Genomic DNA, 18,833 nt, shown 5'->3' with positions numbered 1-18,833 from the left:
ATACGAACCTTCCAAGTCATTGAAAAAAAAACGTGGCATTGCTAAGCCACCCCCCCCTTTTGCATTATATCTTGCTTAGCCACATGGTATACGTGTACTTGGCAGTATGTACATACTTTCCAAGACAGGATAAATAGGCCTACTTTCCATAGTAAGTAATATAGTAGTGTGACTTATTTAGGGGGGAAATTTGCAAAGAAATTAATAAACAAGAAAAACCAAGTCGCCCATCGCTATTGCGCGCGAACCTCGAAATTCCGGTATTACTAAACCAGATAAAAAATAATGCTTTCTAATTATATGTACAAAAGAAAACATCTCACTATCTTCTATGTCTAAAACGCTCATAACTGGTATCTTCATGCGCATCAGCACCACCAAGACCCTGATGACCCGGGGCATTGTTGTTGCCGTGTCTGTTCTCAGCAGTGCCAACAAGAGGCTGACGGCTGTGCACACCATGCAGCATTGCGTCAGTATGCAACGGCATTACCGGCGACATGTCAGCATCATCACCCAAGTCTTCATAGTCAAAGCCCTCTTCTGCCGGCCGCGGTGGCCGCTGGTAGCCCTTGGCATACGACGTCCCTTGCTCAAAATCACTGCCATCACCAAGACGCGTGCGACTTGATGACGGGCGACTTGATGACGGCGATGCGGGTGCAGAACCCCGATGCCGGCCATAAGGGCCCATTTCCGTAAATGTGGTAAATGTGGAGGGGGTGCCCGGGCGCGAGGCGTCTTCGGGCCTTCCATACAACTCGCCATCGCCACCAAATGCATCGCGGAACTCGGCGCGCTTCTTGAAGTTTTCAAAGTCGAGCTCGGATTCTGCCACGATTTCTACGTGGGGAATATCGGCATTGGCGGTCTGTTTGCCTGGCTCCTCTGAATCCATCTGCGTCATGACAAAATCGCCAAAGTGCTCATAGCCAGGTGTAGCGGGCATGGCGCGGTCCATCGAGCGACGTTGCGCCGTATCGAAGATGCTGTGGCCTGTGCTGGAGCGATTGCTGTATACTTCTTTGAGCAAGTGCTGTGATTTAGCATGCACCATGGGCGTCAGTAGCTTCTTGTAAAGCGCCGGATGACCAAATCGAGTCAAGAGTCTGCTTGTCTTTCTTTGCTTGCGATCGTCAGTGGCATGTGCGGCTTCGGCATCCAAGAAGGGCCGTGTCGAGTAATACGACAGCTTTTCATCAAAAGATCGCTTGCAATACCACTTGAAGCCAAGTAGGAGAAATGGAAGGGGCACCATGGCGAAGAGCATGTTGCCTGTGCCCATCTGAAGAGAGTTGAGATCGATCGATCCTATCCCGTTGGCGCCAACTACCAAGGCGATCACAGCATTGGCGAGAGCTACGGCGAAGAGCGTGCGGTTGACAAGAAGACGCCAGAATCTGCCCCCGGACTCGGTCTTGGTAATGAAGACGTATTGAAGTAGGTACTTCTTGAATACGCAGTCCATGGCAAGGTAGAATGCAGTAACTGGAAATATGACCGGTTGGAGTGCCCCCATGCACAGCCCAACGGTAGTCACAAAGAGATAGTTGTTGTAGTAGTCGGCATAGGGAAACGGCTGCGGTGCACTCAGCTCGATGAGTTCTCGTGGGGTTGGCGAGAAGCACTTGCGCTGGATCCAGCTCCAGAGTAACACCCATGCTTGTGAAAGATCGATCGCCGCACCGAGATTGCGTTGCATCTGCCAGGTGAGCCAGAATGTGGACACATTACACAGCCCCGACATGATCTTCGTAAAGAGGTGATTATCTCGTATAGCTTCCCATACACCTTGGTCTTTTGCTGCAATGACTGCCGCCACAAAGCGCCAAGTTGACCCGAAGACTGAGAAAACGAGAAGGTTGTTGAAAACGAAAAACGAGTATAACCGGGCAGTCACATGGCGTTCTCTGGAGGTTTTTGAAACATCGCCAGAGTGCGTGAACAGGCGACGAAAGACTACGGGGACTCCCATGTACATGAGAGTTTGTACCAGCGGTGCCAGAATACCTTGAGCGATGGCCCAACTCGTTGGGTGAGCAGAGAGGTTTGCCTGAAAAGTAGGCCAAACCAGCCCGAGATGTGAAAAGTCGGATAAGAAAATTGATGTGAGCATGTTGGGTATAATAAAGGCGACGGTAAACAGTACGATCCACAGACCATCCCAAAATGCGCGTATTGTTCGGGTCCTTCGTGACATGGCAAGATTTTGCCAGAGCAAATCGTGTGGTTTTGGCGCAAGATAGACATCGCATCCTTCGGGACCTTTCTTCCTGGCAGCAAAAGCGACTGCGTGGGCGTCTTCGATGTGTTCGTAGGACGCGAATCCGTAAGGCATGGGATTACGCATATCCACAGTTTCTCTCACTTCCTTGATTGTTGTCTCCAATCTTGTGATGCGCTCGGTAAGATAGTCGATTGCGTCCACTTCGCCCTTGCCATGAATCCCCTGGTCATCTTTCGCTGGTTTGCAAGTTGGCCGTCTCGCGGGTAGTCTGTTCGGATTGGATAGGTATTTGGCCAAGTGCTTCTCAAGGTCGCGAACCGCCTGGTCATGGTCTTCGATCAATTTTGGTAGATCCTTTACGTTACGACCTATAACTGCCCGAGGAACGCTATCAATCGGTTTTGCTTGTTCGATAAGTTTGATAAGTTCGGCGTCGGTTCGATATGGTGGTGGAACGTGTGTGAGCTTTTTCAAGTCAGCACAAATATGATTACTAATTTATACCATACGTACCAAAAGTGTCCTGGCGTGCAAACTAGACTTGTACTCTTCGGTGTTGAAGTATGCACGTCGGAGCTTCAGAACAGCACCATAATTCCTCCATAGAAAGAAGCACACTGTGCACTGGATCATGTATGCGAACGCAACGTATGCCCAGAATTTCCTTCCAAAAATATATTGTGGAGTAAATTTCATCAATGTCGAAATCGAACTCCACTGCTTGTAGAAGGGCGATCCTCCAACGACGTTGACGGGGATCAGGATCAGACAGCCGACAATGGTCAATACGAAAAATATATTTCGTATCATGCGCATGAACCTCAGGAAGATGACAGCATCCAGCCCGATTTTATCCACCAGATCTTGTTCCCGGACATTCCGGACGGCAGATAACCAACTCAATGGCTTGTTGCCCAGCGGCAACGGCCGGTGTCTCTCATCTGCATGTTTGGCTCGTGGGGCGTATACTCTCGAGTTGCGCGGTCGGAGGAAGCAGAAGCTGAGGACTAGTAGTCCTGATACGGCAAAGGAATATACTATGGCGGCGTAAATGGAGGTCTCTTGAACCTGTGGTGGGGTGAGTATGGTGCTGGCGACGTCACGTATGTGCTGGCTGTATACTTACCTGAGACTGAAAAGGATCTGAAATCAGATCTATGAACCTATCAAGACTGCTCTCTGCGTTTTGGCGTCTTTCCGCGACCATAGTTGGACCCTCCTCTTAAGCGAGTGTATGAAGTTGGGTACCCTGGAAGCAAGCTGCGGTGGGGGATATATGTGCGGCATGTATGTACTGTAGTATGGACTATTGTTGAGGCGGGGAAAAAAAGATAAAAGTCCTCCTGGCAGAAGGGTACTCTCCACTAAAGAGCCTCACATACGAGGAACGCGTCACTCTTGACAATCGTGCCGTGCTTGTTGGGTTAGATGCATCGTGCTAGAACTATCTTTCGGCCCATCGCACGTCATTGCCGCGGCCTAGTGTGGGGCTCCAGACACTGGACCATGAGTCGCCCCAGAAAAACCCTTTTTCTCCAGCGAGTTTGCATCATTGTGGGTGGTGTAAAAGGAGTCTGGAACTTCTTTGAAGCCCTAAAAATAAAACACATGGTCGAGTGCTGGCATCATGGGACCCAATCCTGTCTGACGCCTTGGCAGCCACCCCGAAGCAGCAACATTTACATGTCGCAGCCTTGCCAATCACACTACGGCAGCCAGGGCCCATGTGCACATATCAATACAACTATGCATTTATGTGTATCACGGAATAAAGTCATTTGATTCCACTCAAGACTTGTGCTATCCTACTCTATGACTCCAGAAATGCAATTAATAAATCCCAAGATTCGGCAAAGAGAGCGAGGGCACATGCTTGTGGCAAATAAAGAAAAGCACACGCCCTACAATTTTGTGTAAAACCCCCTTTTAGAAATAATCATCGAAGTTTTCACAAATTCACCACCCTAATCATATCCTGGATCACCACTTGGTGCTGGTGTTGCAACGTCCCAACCACCCGGTGTTGGTGCGGTAGCAGCACCGTATCTGCCACCAGAGCTATCTCCTGGTGTCGGCGCAGAGTAGTTGCCCGGCGTAGGAGCGTCCATTGGTGGACCACCTGGTGTAGGTGCAGAATATGCACCGTATCCACCAGGCGTGGGAGCGGCATACGCACCTGGAGTAGGGGCGTTGTATGCCCCAGGCGTAGGAGCAGACAAACCACCCGACTTCGAGGCGGCGTTGCCAGGTGATCCACCCCATGCGGGTGTTCGTCCTCCCGAGCTGAAACCACCATATGATGTACGGTTGCCGTCGTTGCCACCATACGCCGTTCCTCCGCCATACGATGTCGCACCGCCATAGGCAGTTGCGCCGCCGTATGCTGTTCGGGAGCCATCACCGCCACCATAAGCGGTTCGTGAACCGTCTCCTCCGCCATAGGCTGTGCGTCCGCCATCTCCACCCCAGCCAGGTGTTCGCCCACCAGCGCCTCCGCTACCTCCCCAGCCTGGTGTACGGCCACCGGCTCCTCCGCTGCCACTGCCTCCCCAACCAGGCGTACGACCACCACCAGAGGTGCCCCATCCAGGAGTTCGCCCGCCAGATGCGCCACCACCACCACCGCCATAGCTTGTCTGACCGCCCGAGAACCCACCGCGCGAACGGTTGGGGAACTTGCCGCCAATGTCCATGCTGGCACCGGTAATAGGATCCTTGACTGTGAGAAGCTCCTTCTTTACAGAAACCTGCTTGTTTTTGGTATGCAACTCAATGCGCGCTTCGTCGTTCATCGTGTCCTTGACAATTCCGAGAAGACCCTTGTAAGCACCCTTGCGGATCGTCACAGTCTTGCCAATCAGCTTGTCACGGCCGAAAGAAGCTCGTGGTGGTGGCATGGCATTCGCGTTCCCGTTTGCGCCTGCGTTAAGAGCAGGGTTGATACCGCTGAGATCAGGACCTTGCGCTTGAGCACGACCGCTCTTTGCCGCCATGGTGACGACGTTGTTACTGCGGACCACAAAGATACCCTGGTTCTCGACAAGCTCACGGTTCCGGACAAAGAGTGTACCCCTGTGAATGTACAGAACCTTGCCTTGTCGCCCTTCACCGCCGTGCTCCTTAACGTCGTCCTCATGTCTGATTTCAGATCCGTCGCGATCGGTCGCTACTGCGTGTTTGTTTCGGCCGACAATCTGTGAGACTTGGGTATGGAGGAGTGTGCGAACATCGCCTTGTTGATCGACGATTCGCAGAACTTCGCGGTCGACACGAACAACGCAACCAATGGTGGAAGCACTATAGCATGTTAGCTGAATATCTTGCCAATTTCAGGTCACAACTTACTCAATCTGCACAAAGTCGTAGAGGTCAAAGTTGGAGTCGGCGCCAACGTTTGCCGAGTCCGCAGCACGCTTCAAGTCCTTGCTAAAGACGGTGATTTCCTGCTGGGTCGAGTCGCAAAGCAGCGTAATTTTGTCGTCCTTGATCCTCGTAACGAGACCGACTTCATCAACATATTTACTTCCACCAATGACCTTGACGTGATCACCATCGCGGAACAGTTTTCGCAGTGTCTTGACAGGAGCGTCGATCCTTCTGCCCCTCAGGTCGCCCTCACTCACTCGCAGCGTGAGAATGTCACCTGTTACAGTAACAGTCGTACCGCGAATGCCCTTTTGTTCACCAGTGTAGATTTCGACGTTATCGCCAGCGGCAAAAGCCGATCCGGAGTCGGCAGCCTTTTGCGCAGCTTGGACAGCTAGGAGATCCATGGTCTCTGTGCCATCAGCGTTCTGAACTGAGAAGAACTGCAGTTCCTCCATCTTGGGGTTGACTTTCTCAGTGCTGACCCAGTTGACCTTGACTTCCTTGATGAGGAAACCGTTCTGGTAGTCTTCACCCTTGTATGTGTATGCCCTCTGGTTGCCCGATCCAGTCATGCTGAGATGCTTCATGTGTCGCTTCTTCGCCTCGGCTTCGTTGAACAGCTTCGCAGGGGGGCGCTCGGTTTGTCGTCCGAAGAAGCCTCGCTTGCGCTTGTTGTCTCCAGCAGCGCTTGCATCGTCGTTGAGACCATAGTCCAGGCGTGGAACGAGTTGTACGACACAGTCGAGACCGTTGGTCGAGACTTCGACGACCTTTGCAAGATCGCCCTTGTATGTGGGCGGTCGTAGCATGCGCACAAACTTTCCGACCTCCAATGGCGCACGCTTCTTCTTTCGGAGAAGATCCGGACGCTCCTTCGGGGGGATTGAGAACTGGCCAGAGCCCATGAAGACATTCTGGATACCCTCAATAAGCTCTACCACAGCCTGCTTAGAGTCGGCTTCAACGTAAAGGAATCCAGATTGTGGACCTGTAGGACCCCGTTCAAAGGCCGAGTAGACCTGCACAGGCTGGCCGGTGCGAATCTTGTCGTCAAGGCGCTTTTGGATCGCCATGATGATCTCGCGTTCCTTTCCAGGACGGCACTTGCAACCCCAAATTGATGGATCGTCAACCGTGGGCAGCGCCAAAGGTACAGCGCCTGCACCACCGCGACGAGCGCTCTGCATTTCCCTCCGCCTGTACTTTTCGTCGAACTCCTTTGCGATTTCTTCAACATCCCTTTGAGCGTTAACTTCACGGCGCATGTCGAGCTCGCGGTGGTGACGGTCGTCGAGGTCGGCGCCCGTGGGCTCGAGGAGATCGTCGGGATGCACTTCGTCGACACCTTCGTCGTCGCCCTCCTCCTCTTCCTCTTCGTCTTCGTCGACTTCGGCTTCGACATCAATGAACATGTTGCGCTTCGCCTTCTTTCTCCGTTTAGCAGGTCGGGCCTGGGAAAGATTAGCTGCTAGAACTTCGGGGGCATTGCTTCATAAAACGTACGACAACATCCTCGTCGTCCTCGTCTTCTTCGTCGTCCTCGTCATCTTCATCGTCGTCATCGTCGTCGACGTCTATGCCACCACCTTCTTCATCTTCGTCGTCGTTGCCTGTCATGTTGATCCCATCGCCTTCATCATCGTCATCTTCAGCGGCGGGTCTGCGCGAGGCGTTGCCGCGAGGAGCGACGTCATCCTCGTCAATTTCGGGCGCGGGATTGAAGTCCTCCTCCTCGTCCTCTGGGTCGCTTCCGTAGGACGCCATGGCGGTGGGAAAATGTGGAGTGATGGATGAACGTCTGTACGGGGGTTGTCGCAAAGCTCAGCAATGCAGCCGCGGTGATTAGGCAGATGTAGAGGCGGTGCCACTGGCTGATTAAGCTGTGGCGTCAGCGCACTATGGGCGAAGTGGAGGAAGAAGAGAAGGAAAAAAGAGAGGAGACGGCGAGCGTCGATGGCAATGGGCTTTGTTTGAGACTTGGAAACTCGGAGGAGGTGCGCCCAGAGAAACCGCGCTATGCTGGCGCGCCGCAAGGGGCCGTGCGCACAGCCCTCAGCTCTATCCCCAACGCGTTTGCTTGGCGTTTTTGATACGCCCCAAGGGAGAGCAAAAGTGTGATCGCTATCCGCTCACTATGCCAGTCGAATACGATTCTTGAAACACCCCGCTGGAATGGTATGGGAGATGATCATAACCTCGCCTTGTCCTCGTGCTCACATACTCTCACCACTGCTCTCCCCCAGGCCTTGTGCGCCTTCACATCCTCCAGCGCCCTACCAACTGCTTCCAACCCATTATAGTTCTCTTTGTAAACTACCGGTCGTATACTCCCTGCGTCAACTAAGCGCACGAAGCCATCCCATACATCCTTTGTCCTCTCTGGATCCCGTCGCCCGTCTTCGCCAAATCTCTATACGTTGTGAGCAGATGTAACAAACCAAGGGCTATATGAATAGGTGAATAACTTACATAGCCATGCACCGTTATTGACTTGAGAAGTATGCGGTTTGCACGGATGTTCTCAATGTTTCCGTTCCTTGCTGCAAACCCCACAATCACCAGACGACCGCGGTACTTCAAACACTTGACTCCACTCTCCACAGCGCCAATGCCATCGTACACTACATCTACACCCTCGCCGTCTTTCGTCAGTTGTTTGACACGGTCTTCCCAATTTTCATCGTGATAGTTGACAGTGCCATCTGCGCCAATACTTCTAACCATGGCGGCCTTCTCTTCGTCACCTACCACAGCAATAACCCTTGCACCAACAGCTTTTGCAATCTGTACCGCCATGACTCCAAGACCCCCACTTGCGCCCAACACAAGTACAGTCTCTCCAGCTTTGACTTTGCAAACATCAAGCAATGCGCCGTAACTTACTGATCCGCTACCACCCACTGCGCATGCCTCGGCATTCGTCCATTGCTCCGGTACATGGCGTATCGCTTCTTCAGAGGCCCAGATTTCTTCAGCATAAGCGCCTAGCCCGCCCCCAAATACGCGGACACCAGGCTTGAAAGACGATTTTGGAGGACTGGATACGACGATGCCAGAGAACTCTGTGCCTAACACAAACGGAGGCTTAATATGACGTCGGTTGTTTTGGTGCAGCCCTTGGGCATAAAGAAGATCGACATGGGTTACTGCTGAATGCGTGATCTTTATATGAATATCCTCTGGCTTTTTACGTTCTGGACTTGGAATGGAGCAAGGCCTGAGGTCTGCAATGTTCTGCACACCAGATGTTAGACTGTAAATATCTCGTGTTTCCTTCGGCAACTAACTTTGACGAACTTTTCAATATGAATGGCCTTCATGATAGGTGAAAATCAGAGACCAAAGAGGTTCCACTTGATCCTATATTAGTTGACAACTCTTTATTAGGGAAGCATACACTGCGCGCACAATGTGACTTCCAGATATATCACGGGAGATCGACGCGAGTGGGGTGCGCGAAGTTGCCGAGGTTTGTTTACTCGCAGCAACAACTGGATGAGCATATAATCGACCTATTACCACCATACACATATCAACGAGGTAGATAGATGCTCAAGCTGGTGAGTTCATTAGACTTTTCTTCGATCCAACATGTTGAGAATTTCTCAAAACAACAACAGAAGCTACGAAATGCAACGGCAGGCTAGTCCTACCACCTATACGCCACACCGGCTATTGCGCATTGTTCGGTGTAAGAGTACGTATGTATGTACGCAGTACTCAGCCTCAATACCACACTAGGATGTGAAGTTGTAATCTGCGGAGGCCAATGTTTGCGCTCACCTCCATGTCCTCCATTCATCATCCGAAAAAAGGTAACGTCAAGTAATGATGACATTATCTGTTCAGGGGCAAAGGATATTTGATTAGTAGTCAAGTTTTGGTTATTCCTGCCCAACGTTCTAGAACTATGGTCTTTCTCATCAAGGGGCTGGCCTTTTCCACGGCATCTCCTATTCCCGTGTCGATCAACAGTCCGCGTCCACGGAGATATCTTTAACATCACCCAAAAGCCACCAGCGTTACTGATCAACATCCATATACTTCCAACGGACTACTAGGCATACCGCCAAGTCCGTCAGGCAATTTCGTAGATGTAAGAAAAACCTTCGTTACAGACGTTCACTGAACGGTATCTGCCGGATATCTAGGAGCGATGACGTCTAGCGGGAGGATATTTGCTTTGGACGGCGGGCTAGACACATCCTGCCAGGGCATTCCGGATTTCAGGCTGCGGTAACTGATCGGCATCCAACTGGCGAATAAGAAGACTACGTTCAACAGAAGCAGATAACAATTGGTCCTCATATCGTAGTCTTTACTGCTATTTTGATACCGTGCCCAACCTTGGTCACTACCATAACCACATATCCCAGTACGATCAACGACAATTCCAAATCGAAAGACTAACACAGTACCGAATAAGCAACACTTGTAAGCCTAATGGCGTGTAGTTGCAATTTGCTCAGCGTAGACGTATGGCACAATGGCCCTGCTTCTCTCGCAGTAAAGACGTTCGACATTGATGCACGTTGCAGGGGACCGGTGTACCTGCATACGATAGCTGTCGCCACAGGGATAGTTCATATCAAATGAGATGGGGTTAGTACTCTACTGGTAGCGGTTTAGTTCTACGGCCCCGATCAAGCCGATGTTGCCACGGACCTCCTATGTCGGATTCAGGAACGCCAGTTTTGCGATCGAGTTTTTTGTTTTACTCTGCGATATCATCAATTAGGATGGTATTCACCACCACATGATATAGGATATAGGTGAGAGTATGTGTAATGCTTCTCGGGGTAGCCTAGTAAGAGCATACAGCTCAGCATCAGTCGCATAGCACGAACCCGGATCGACAACCCTCCCGGCACTAGAGTCCTGCGTAGTAAATGAGCATTGTGATGGGCAAATGTAGCGCGCAATGATATTGTCGATCAACGGCAGGACAGTGCAGCTAGTTAGAAGCCACCGTTTCCAGCATGAATGATGTAGCCATACCTGCGCGTTAAAAGGAGGACTAAACGCGGTATTTGAAAAGCCTCGAGGCTAAGGATTACTTGTACCTTGTGGCTCCCTACAGTTTTGGGAGAATCTACTCGACAGCCAACAAACAGTAATCTCTAATCGTCGTAGAGATGATCTATATCAAGGCCCTGCTACCTCTCGCCCTTGTTGGCCTTGCGACAGCCCGGAACTGCACCAACATCATCATCGAAACCCCCATCGTCTCCCGGCAAGGAAAGTTTCGAGAGGTCCCACTTGAGAGCAATGTGGATGTCGGCGAATTTGCAACTCGGCTCGCCAAGTTCCAGAGCAACTATAGTGCAGAGTTGCTCGAGGGATACCAGACTTTGAAAAAGACTTTCAACATATCTGCTCAATACTGCGAGCCCGATGGCGGAAGCAGTGATACCATCCAGTTATTGACTCACGGCATTGGTTTCGACAAGACATACTGGGACCTGGAGTACGACAACTACAACTACAGTTATGTCAACGTTGCTCTAGACGCAGGATACAGCACACTCGCCATTGACCGTCTCGGCATCGGAAATTCGTCGCATGGAGACCCCTTCAACGAGTAAGCAAAATCCGATACCAACACACTCACAATAAGTACACACTAACCCGCGTCCGTCCCAGAATCCAAGCCCAAGCCTCACTCGAAGCCCTCAACTCCCTCACCCTCCAACTCCGCAATGGCACAATCTGTGCCATCGGCCGCCCCTTCAAAAAAGTCATCCACGTCGGCCACTCCTTCGGCTCCGTCCTCTCCTACTGGCTCTCCGCCAAATACCCCTCAAACACCGACGGCCTCATCCTCACCGGCTTCTCCGTCTCGTCCCAATTCCTCCCTTACATCATCGCCGGCTGGAACCTACACAGCGCACGCCTCAACCAGCCCTTCCGCTTCGGCAACGCTTCCAACACCGGTATCCGGAAACTCGCAACGCAGTATTCTCTCCTTTCAAACCTCGCCTCGGGCTTCCAGAAAATACTCAGGTTCGCGGGTGTGAATCTCGCGGCCAACGACGTCTGGAACATCTTATCGACAACCGAACTCTCTGATTTTATAACCGGGTATAATAAGTCGGAAGTGCACTCTTTGAATTACCCATCAGGGTACATGACGCATTCCAGCCTCACAGCCCTCCAATACGCCTTCCTCCAACCATCCAACTACGACATCAACCTCGCACTGCACGGCGAAGCAACGAAACAAGCCGTGACGGCCGGCGAGCTACTCACCATCGGTAGCGGACCCGCCTCATCCTCTTTTACGGGCCCAGTCCTCGTTATCACAGGGGAAACGGATGTACCGTTTTGCGGCGGAAATTGCTACGGCAAGATTCCCGGCATGCAGTTTGAGAATATGATTCAGGCGGTTGATTTGGTGTTTCCGGGAAAAAAGGAGGGGGTAATGGCATATGTGCAGCCGGAGACGGGGCATGGACTTAATTTTCATTATAATGCTACGGGGGGGTATGGGGTTATGCAAGAATTTTTGGCCAGTAATGGGTTGGCTGCTTGATTTTTTTTTTCTCACAAGTTTGTCGACTGCTACTATTCTTTTCGGTAGTAGGCTTGATTTTAAGCTATTATTATTTTTTCTTCGAAAGAATTTGGGGAGAGGGCGGCAGATACGCTCGATTGTATATTACTTAACAAGATTCAAGATGATAATACACATATATTCTTTTCAACCTGAATCTCCCGGTTGCGTGGAAAAAGTTATCTTGCGGTGAGGTTGTTGACGGGGTAGTCTGCTTACTCATGCCCTATCGCGACTCATTGTCCCGCGGCATTCAACGCACCTTCCGCTTTTCTTTGCTTTTGATAATTTTCTTGGCTAAATCCCATTTGTTTAGGACTGGAAGCCTGATATCCGAGCCGGAAGGAGGGGGGGGGGTGTGCGGAATCGGGGTACGTGGTTGCTGTCGGTTGCTGGCTTGCGGTAATGGAGGTTGCGGTGGTTTTAGGTGATGACCATGCTACTTACTCAAGTAAAAGAGTGCTGACATCTCAGCATACATCAGACAAACACCAGTAGCAAAATCCCATGCGGCCTCGTAAATCCCATCTCACCTTACAATCGCAAAAGTTCTTTCTGCAGCATCCTTATCATCCTAACCCTTGTCCCCTCTCTCCAGCAATCTCAATCTCCCACCCCGCACACCAACGCTTCCCCTACTATCAATACCCCAAAGCAGCACAAGCGCATAAATGACGTTTATCCCCACCCCTATAACAAACTACCACCAAAAACTTATGCCCTAATCTCCCCTAATTTCCATCGTAAGTCCGAAATCCCCAATTTCCAATCCATGACAAAAATGCCTCTACGCAAGCTTTTGCATTGTGCAACCATGCATACATGCAATCGACAGACTGCGCACCCAATCATGCTGCAGCTCCTAGTGACAAAACGCTGATGAATAACCACAGCACTGCTTACAACACTGCAGAAAAAAGCGGGGAGGGGGGGTTAGTGCGCCCGCATAGTACCGCTTTAGCGAACCTTGTGCTCATCGGGGAACTGAAAGCAACAACACTTTTGCAGACGCAGACAGGCATTGTCAAAATGTTAGTATTACAACATCTCCGTGCTTGATTACCAAAGAGTGACTCAGATCCCGTGTTGCAACCACGTGGCCCAAGTATCCGCCTCCATTGTCGTGGGCATTGTTGTCGGGGATATCGGTTGTCGGAAAGAAGGACTACACAAGTGGGGTGCCAGTTTTTCTTCGGTTGTGCCTTGTTAGATGTGACTATGCTGGGCATAGATCGAAGACGCTCGAGCCAATGAGAGGAGAGGCCAGGGATGGCCAAGGTGGTTTGTCATGGCTTGGATATGCGATGGTGTATGCAGAATGCACGATGTTGGTAACCCGGAGACTTTGGCTTGGCGATGCCCGGATGCTTGCCTTTGTGGTTGCGATTGCGAGTGGGCCAGTAGGAAAGGAAAGATGGCATGTGGATAGGGTATGCAGTGGGCGGGGCGATTAGGGGATGCAAGATGGAAGGAAGGAGATGGAGGATAGTACAGGGGGGATTGGGAAAAGTATAAAGATGGGAGGGGAGGTGCTGGATAGTGAATCACCATCCACAGCTTTCGAGATTGAGGATAGCCAGCACAGCAGAGCAAACAACTTGACTACCGTTTCAACTACCTTTTTTTGTTCAAGATGAAGTTCTTCACCAACTTCGCTCTTGCGGCTTTGACGCTCGCCCAGACTGTTGTTAGCGATGGTATGGAGGCTCGAAAGCTTAATAGATATCTGTTCAAGTCAACTAACCAAAGACCCAGCTGTTCCATGGGAGCGTATCGACAAGAACAACTCTGTACGTCCCCATGTTTGCCTCAATCTCTCAGGATATTTTTCAACTGACTTGCTTGCAGCTGCTCCTCATTCTCGACCTGCAGGTCGGTCTGTACGGCGTCGCCCGCGACTGGGACGCTACTCTGTACAAGCAGAACATCCTCGCCCACGCCGAGATCGGCAAGCTCTTCAACCTGCCCGTCATCATGAGCACATCTGCGGACACCGGTCCCAACGGTCCTCTTCCCAAGGAGATGCTCGAGATGTATCCCAATGCGCCTCTTATCCGCCGTCAGGGTGAGGTCAAGTAAGTTTTTTTACCTGGAAGAGCGTTGAGGAAAAATGAAAAAAAGCTCGTCTAACATGCCCACCCAGCGCCTGGGACAACCCGGAATTCCAAGCTGCGATCAAGGCCACTGGCAAGAAGCAAATCATTGTTGCAGGCATTACGACCGATGTGTGCACTGCATTCCTTGCTCTTTCCCTGCGCGCCGAGGGCTACTCCGTCTTTGCCAACATCGAGGCCTCGGGTACCTACTCCGAACTTGTTCGCGACACTGCCAACTCGCGCATGGAGAAGGCGGGCGTGCAGCTCGTTTCCATGTTTGCCATTGTCTGCGATCTCATGCGTGATTGGCGTGCTACTCCTGGTGCCAAGGAGGTTCTGCCTTTCTTGGACAAGTACCTCCCTGTCTACGGTATGCTGGCTAGGCACCACGCTGCTGCTGTTGAGAACGGTACTATTCAGCCTGGTGAGCTGGACACCATTACTGGATCCAACGGTACCATTCTTCTCTAAGCGGATCGTGTGAGGGGGAAAGCTGAGGATGCGAGTGTGTGGTGATGGGAGGGGCCGAAATGAGGGGTCGGAGATGGGGAGAAATAGGAGGAGATGGAGGGATACAGGTAGAAAATAATGGAGGATAAAAATGAGGATATTGCATTCAAGTATATAGATAGAAATTTGACTGTTGTTTCTTACCTCTTCGACTTTGTACACTGAAGTATTTTTTCATTCTTACCGAGAAGCATTGAAAGATGCCAGTTGCAGCTACCAGGATGCCTGCATACGTGGCCCCGATATACTGGCACTACAGTACCTCGCTACCGTCTTTCCGTCTCTTCTTCTACAGGGTCGTACTGTGGATAGATACTTTGGGTCCAAGTGGGTGATTTCCAAGGCAATGCGCAAACTCAACAGCACGTCCAGATAAGATAGCAAGTGTACCACCAACTTCGGATAAATGAAGGCAGCCGCCTTTGGAAACTTTGTCATTGATGCGGGACGCAGAAAATATCGATTTCCAAATGAAAAGCAGAATTAAGGCTTACTGCATCGCCAAGACGATAGATTGGACAGGGAGGAGGCATCCGCGGCAGGATAAGAGAGCAGATTGATGGTAGTACCTTGGCGGAGGGAGCGACTTGGCAGACTTGCTCGCGACGACTCGCTAGATACCTTTGCGAGGTGGATATTATACTTTTGCGACCCGCGCGCTGGACCAAACATCAAGACGACGTCTGTTTCGAGGACAAGCGCGCCAAGGCCTGGGCACAAGTGAAGGCTGACAAGGTCAGCGTGGACAGCGCAAGCAGGATTCTTGAGTATTGACGAGATTTCCAGGACAAAATGGTGCCACTTTGTGACGAATGCATACAGAACTGAAACCATACATGGTTCACGGGCCGTGCTACACATATCAAGCTTTGCATGGCAGAGTCTTAGCATAGAAGATCTTGTTTCGGTATGCTAAAGGGCGGATTGTCATAGGCCGCAGCGTTTCGGGATCCGGGCAAGAAGGAATAGAATGACAAAAAAAAGTTAAGGCACGAACACGGGTTTGCAGAAAATGGATGGTAATGACTCGGGGACGGTTTGGTACCCCGTTCTTTTTGCCCCATCATACGATGGTGAGGATATACGCGCACAGCGAGGCGAGGGCTGGAGACGTACGGCCTGCATGGTGATGATTTTCCATTGAAATGGGCAAAAAAGGCAGGTGACTGGTTTTTTTTCTTGTGTACAATTGTGAGTAGGCTAGAAGAGCGCCACGGAGGTCCAGAGCCTCGAGTACCACAACACGTGTGTGCGGGCGAAGTATTAATAGGCCTGGCTGAAGCGGTGGGCCAAGTCTGTATACGGTAAGCACGGGCCGGACCTGCGTCGTGGGCGCACCCGGTCTAGCCTGTGTGTGGGTGATGAAGGAAGGGCAGAGATGGTTTGCAAAAAAAGGCAGAAAAGCAATCACAGGCGTGTGCTAGGTCGGAAAAGGGTATCGCCTGTGTGTCTGTGTGGGCGAGAAACGTTTCGCCATCCGTGGAGGGAAGCGAAAATCCCCCTGGAACAAGCGGTGCCATATCGCGACGGAGGGGCCCGCCGCCTATCCGCACACACACAGGCGTGGAGAACTCTCTTGAGGCCGACGAGGAAGGACGGGCGAGATGATACGAGGTTGAGGAGAGAGAGCAAGCGAGAGAGAGATGTTGAGAGCTAGAGAGAGCTGACAGAGTTGGCATGGCGTTGCGAGGTACAGTAAGTAAGGTGGGTATAGCCTAGCGCGGTGGTGGTGGTGGTGGTGGTTGGTGGCCAGCCAGGCGTGCAGCGCACATCCCACCGCCCATCACAGTAATCTCAGCCGGCCGGGCCTCACTGTTACCAGTCTGAAATCATCCAGGCCTTGTCATAAAAAAACCCGCACCAAGCGTCCCATACGAGACCTAGCCCGGCTGGTCGGTGGCTCCGATGCTCTGGCGCTGACTGCCTGCCTCTCGAAACGGCATCGTCTTGTGGTGTGGGCGTAGCTGATACACAATGCGGCTGGCACGCCATTGCACTCCGCCATCCCATGGCGCTATGAGGTGAGAGGGAGTGACATGTGGAGAATAAGAGGCAAAGACAAAAATTCCATATATCCCCAACTTGTCGGCCCACCTGTCGCATGTCTCTCTCCCTTCGCCCTCTTCGTCTCTGCCTTCGACCCTTTGTCATCACACTACTAACCTCCTGTTCATCTCTCATCTCATCTTCCCCGCATACCACTAGTTGCTTATACGCCCGTTGGCAATTTCACTTGCCAAGCCCGCCACGTCCTCTTTTTCTTTTTTTTTGGTCCATCTCTTGCAGCTGCGTATAATCCAGCCTTATCAGAGGGGATCCTCGTACAGGCGGGGCTTCCGTCTCGATCCGTAGCGACGCAACCCTCCCCTCCGCAGTCTAGGCCTGCCAGCGCGTCCCACTCGCGTATACGTTATCGTACAAGTGCACAGCGTATGTCTCAGTGTTCAACGAACCGATTTTTTTTTAAATTTCTCCATCCATATGTAACTAACACTTGCGCCTCAGCAAACCAAACATCTGCGCCTCAGTGAAACATTTATCTGCCCTGTTCCGTCTGGATTCCTTGGTTGGAATTCACCACACAGCCGCCATCATGCTCTCCAACACCCTCCTCACAACCCTCCTCCTCTTCTCAGCGCAAACAACAACCACTTTCGCCCTTCCAACAAGAACCCTCTGCCAATGCAAAATCGTGCCAAACACCCAATCATCATCATCAACCTCAACCACCTCTTCACCATATGCCATCGACTCGCCCTCAGCCGCCCACTGGGCCCCCGCCTCCCCCTCAGAAGACGACTCGGCCTCACCTTCGCCCAGTCCCTTGGCCAGCAGCACAATCTGCTCATCCCTCGCCTCGCAACTCTCGCAATTCCAACACACCAACCCCGACCTCTACGCCCTGTACCTCCAACGCCCCCCTACGCGCTCCATTGATGATTCAACCCCCGAAACCCCAATCCCCACTTCAGTCCTGCTGAGCGCAACCGCCTCTGACGCCTCTTCCGCAAGCGCCAATGGTCTGAAAATCATCTGCTACGAAGACGCCTCCACACCAGACACCCAAACTCCCCTCCGCGACATCCAATCCTCCCCCTTGACCCTCCTCATCCTCCAACTCATCGTCGTCCTCTCCATCGTCGCCTGCATCGCAGAAGCCCTGCACATGCTCAAGAACTTGTACGTTCCCCTCCCCCCCCCCAAATAACCCCCATCATTTTCTAACAGATGGAAAACAGCATCTCCCCACCCCCAACACCAGAACACAACCTCCGTCTCGCAGGCGCGGAAAAACGTCTCCTAGCTATCCCATCTCACCCCTACGACAGCGCTGCAAACGCAATGGCGAGTCCCGGTGCTGAAAAGAAACTCCGTGCCTATTATGAGACGCCCCGCTATTTTGTGGCAAAGGGACGGAGTGGAAGAACAGAGTTTATTGCGTATGATGATGATAGTGATGATGAGATTAATCGGCCTGTTTTGTAAAACCGTCGTCGATTTCACTTTTGTATACACTGCATAAAAGACGTTTTTATATATATAGTAATGAAGTAATGACTATTTTATATCAATGCGGGGAGGGGTTTCCATGTGAGGTGAAGGTGTGATATTTTTTTTGTATTTCCAAAGTATATACGTCATGTTGTACTTGCCTACGTACGTTGCATAACTTACCCTACACCGCAAGTTGCCGAAAAAAAAAGGAGTAAAAAGTTGGAACTTTGTAATGAGAGTAATGTACATGGTCCCTATTGAGGGAGAAAAGAGAAACGAGGTTGAAGAAAGACAGGGAGGGGGTGTATCGAAGGAAGAAATGACAGCGCCATCTAAGTCTATACACATGTTCCATCGTACAACATTTATCCCACCATATTGTCGATTCCAATATCTATCTGTCTCAACGCCATATCATACAACAAGCTCACATCGGAAACCAAAAGCGCGCATTTTAGAATCCAAAAAAAGGTGGGGGGGGGGATGGGTATAGTACTAAAGTGTATACTTACCAACTTACCTTACCTTGCACCATCCTCCAAAAAAAGAAAAAAGAAAAAAAGAGACGCATCCAGGGAACGGG

General features: G+C 51.3%; 6 protein-coding genes across 6 annotated transcripts; 3 read left to right on the top strand and 3 right to left on the bottom strand.

Annotated features, from left to right (window-relative positions):
• Nucleotides 1-322: 322 nt before the first annotated feature.
• COCVIDRAFT_19428 (hypothetical protein) lies at nucleotides 323-3,434 on the bottom strand (the record flags this gene model as incomplete). Its single annotated transcript, XM_014697023.1, has 3 exons — nucleotides 323-2,692; nucleotides 2,741-3,295; nucleotides 3,354-3,434. The coding sequence occupies 3 exons, from the start codon at nucleotides 3,432-3,434 to the stop codon at nucleotides 323-325; spliced, it is 3,006 nt and encodes a 1,001-aa protein (XP_014552509.1).
• A 757-nt stretch (nucleotides 3,435-4,191) lies between these two features.
• On the bottom strand, nucleotides 4,192-8,916 carry COCVIDRAFT_41334 (hypothetical protein; the record flags this gene model as incomplete). Its single annotated transcript, XM_014697052.1, has 6 exons — nucleotides 4,192-5,524; nucleotides 5,573-7,047; nucleotides 7,100-7,416; nucleotides 7,814-8,006; nucleotides 8,066-8,830; nucleotides 8,884-8,916. 6 exons carry the CDS (start codon nucleotides 8,914-8,916, stop codon nucleotides 4,192-4,194), a joined length of 4,116 nt encoding a protein of 1,371 aa, XP_014552538.1.
• Nucleotides 8,917-10,731: 1,815 nt separating this feature from the next.
• COCVIDRAFT_30116 (hypothetical protein) lies at nucleotides 10,732-12,128 on the top strand (the record flags this gene model as incomplete). Its single annotated transcript, XM_014697051.1, has 2 exons — nucleotides 10,732-11,177; nucleotides 11,240-12,128. The coding sequence occupies 2 exons, from the start codon at nucleotides 10,732-10,734 to the stop codon at nucleotides 12,126-12,128; spliced, it is 1,335 nt and encodes a 444-aa protein (XP_014552537.1).
• A 1,654-nt stretch (nucleotides 12,129-13,782) lies between these two features.
• On the top strand, nucleotides 13,783-14,716 carry COCVIDRAFT_19425 (hypothetical protein; the record flags this gene model as incomplete). Its single annotated transcript, XM_014697022.1, has 4 exons — nucleotides 13,783-13,846; nucleotides 13,905-13,939; nucleotides 13,998-14,224; nucleotides 14,293-14,716. The coding sequence occupies 4 exons, from the start codon at nucleotides 13,783-13,785 to the stop codon at nucleotides 14,714-14,716; spliced, it is 750 nt and encodes a 249-aa protein (XP_014552508.1).
• A 1,582-nt stretch (nucleotides 14,717-16,298) lies between these two features.
• COCVIDRAFT_110054 (hypothetical protein) lies at nucleotides 16,299-16,505 on the bottom strand (the record flags this gene model as incomplete). Its single annotated transcript, XM_014697050.1, has 1 exon — nucleotides 16,299-16,505. A coding segment is annotated over one exon (207 nt), but the record flags the coding sequence as incomplete, so codon positions are not given.
• An 843-nt stretch (nucleotides 16,506-17,348) lies between these two features.
• Nucleotides 17,349-18,241, top strand: COCVIDRAFT_110127 (hypothetical protein; the record flags this gene model as incomplete). Its single annotated transcript, XM_014697049.1, has 2 exons — nucleotides 17,349-17,935; nucleotides 17,995-18,241. The coding sequence occupies 2 exons, from the start codon at nucleotides 17,349-17,351 to the stop codon at nucleotides 18,239-18,241; spliced, it is 834 nt and encodes a 277-aa protein (XP_014552535.1).
• Nucleotides 18,242-18,833: the final 592 nt, after the last annotated feature.

Source organism: Bipolaris victoriae (assembly GCF_000527765.1).
Source record: "Bipolaris victoriae FI3 unplaced genomic scaffold scaffold_107, whole genome shotgun sequence".
Lineage (NCBI taxonomy): Eukaryota > Fungi > Ascomycota > Dothideomycetes > Pleosporales > Pleosporaceae > Bipolaris > Bipolaris victoriae.
Note: the sequence above shows the minus strand (reverse complement) of the source record. Positions and strands in the feature narration are given on the sequence as shown.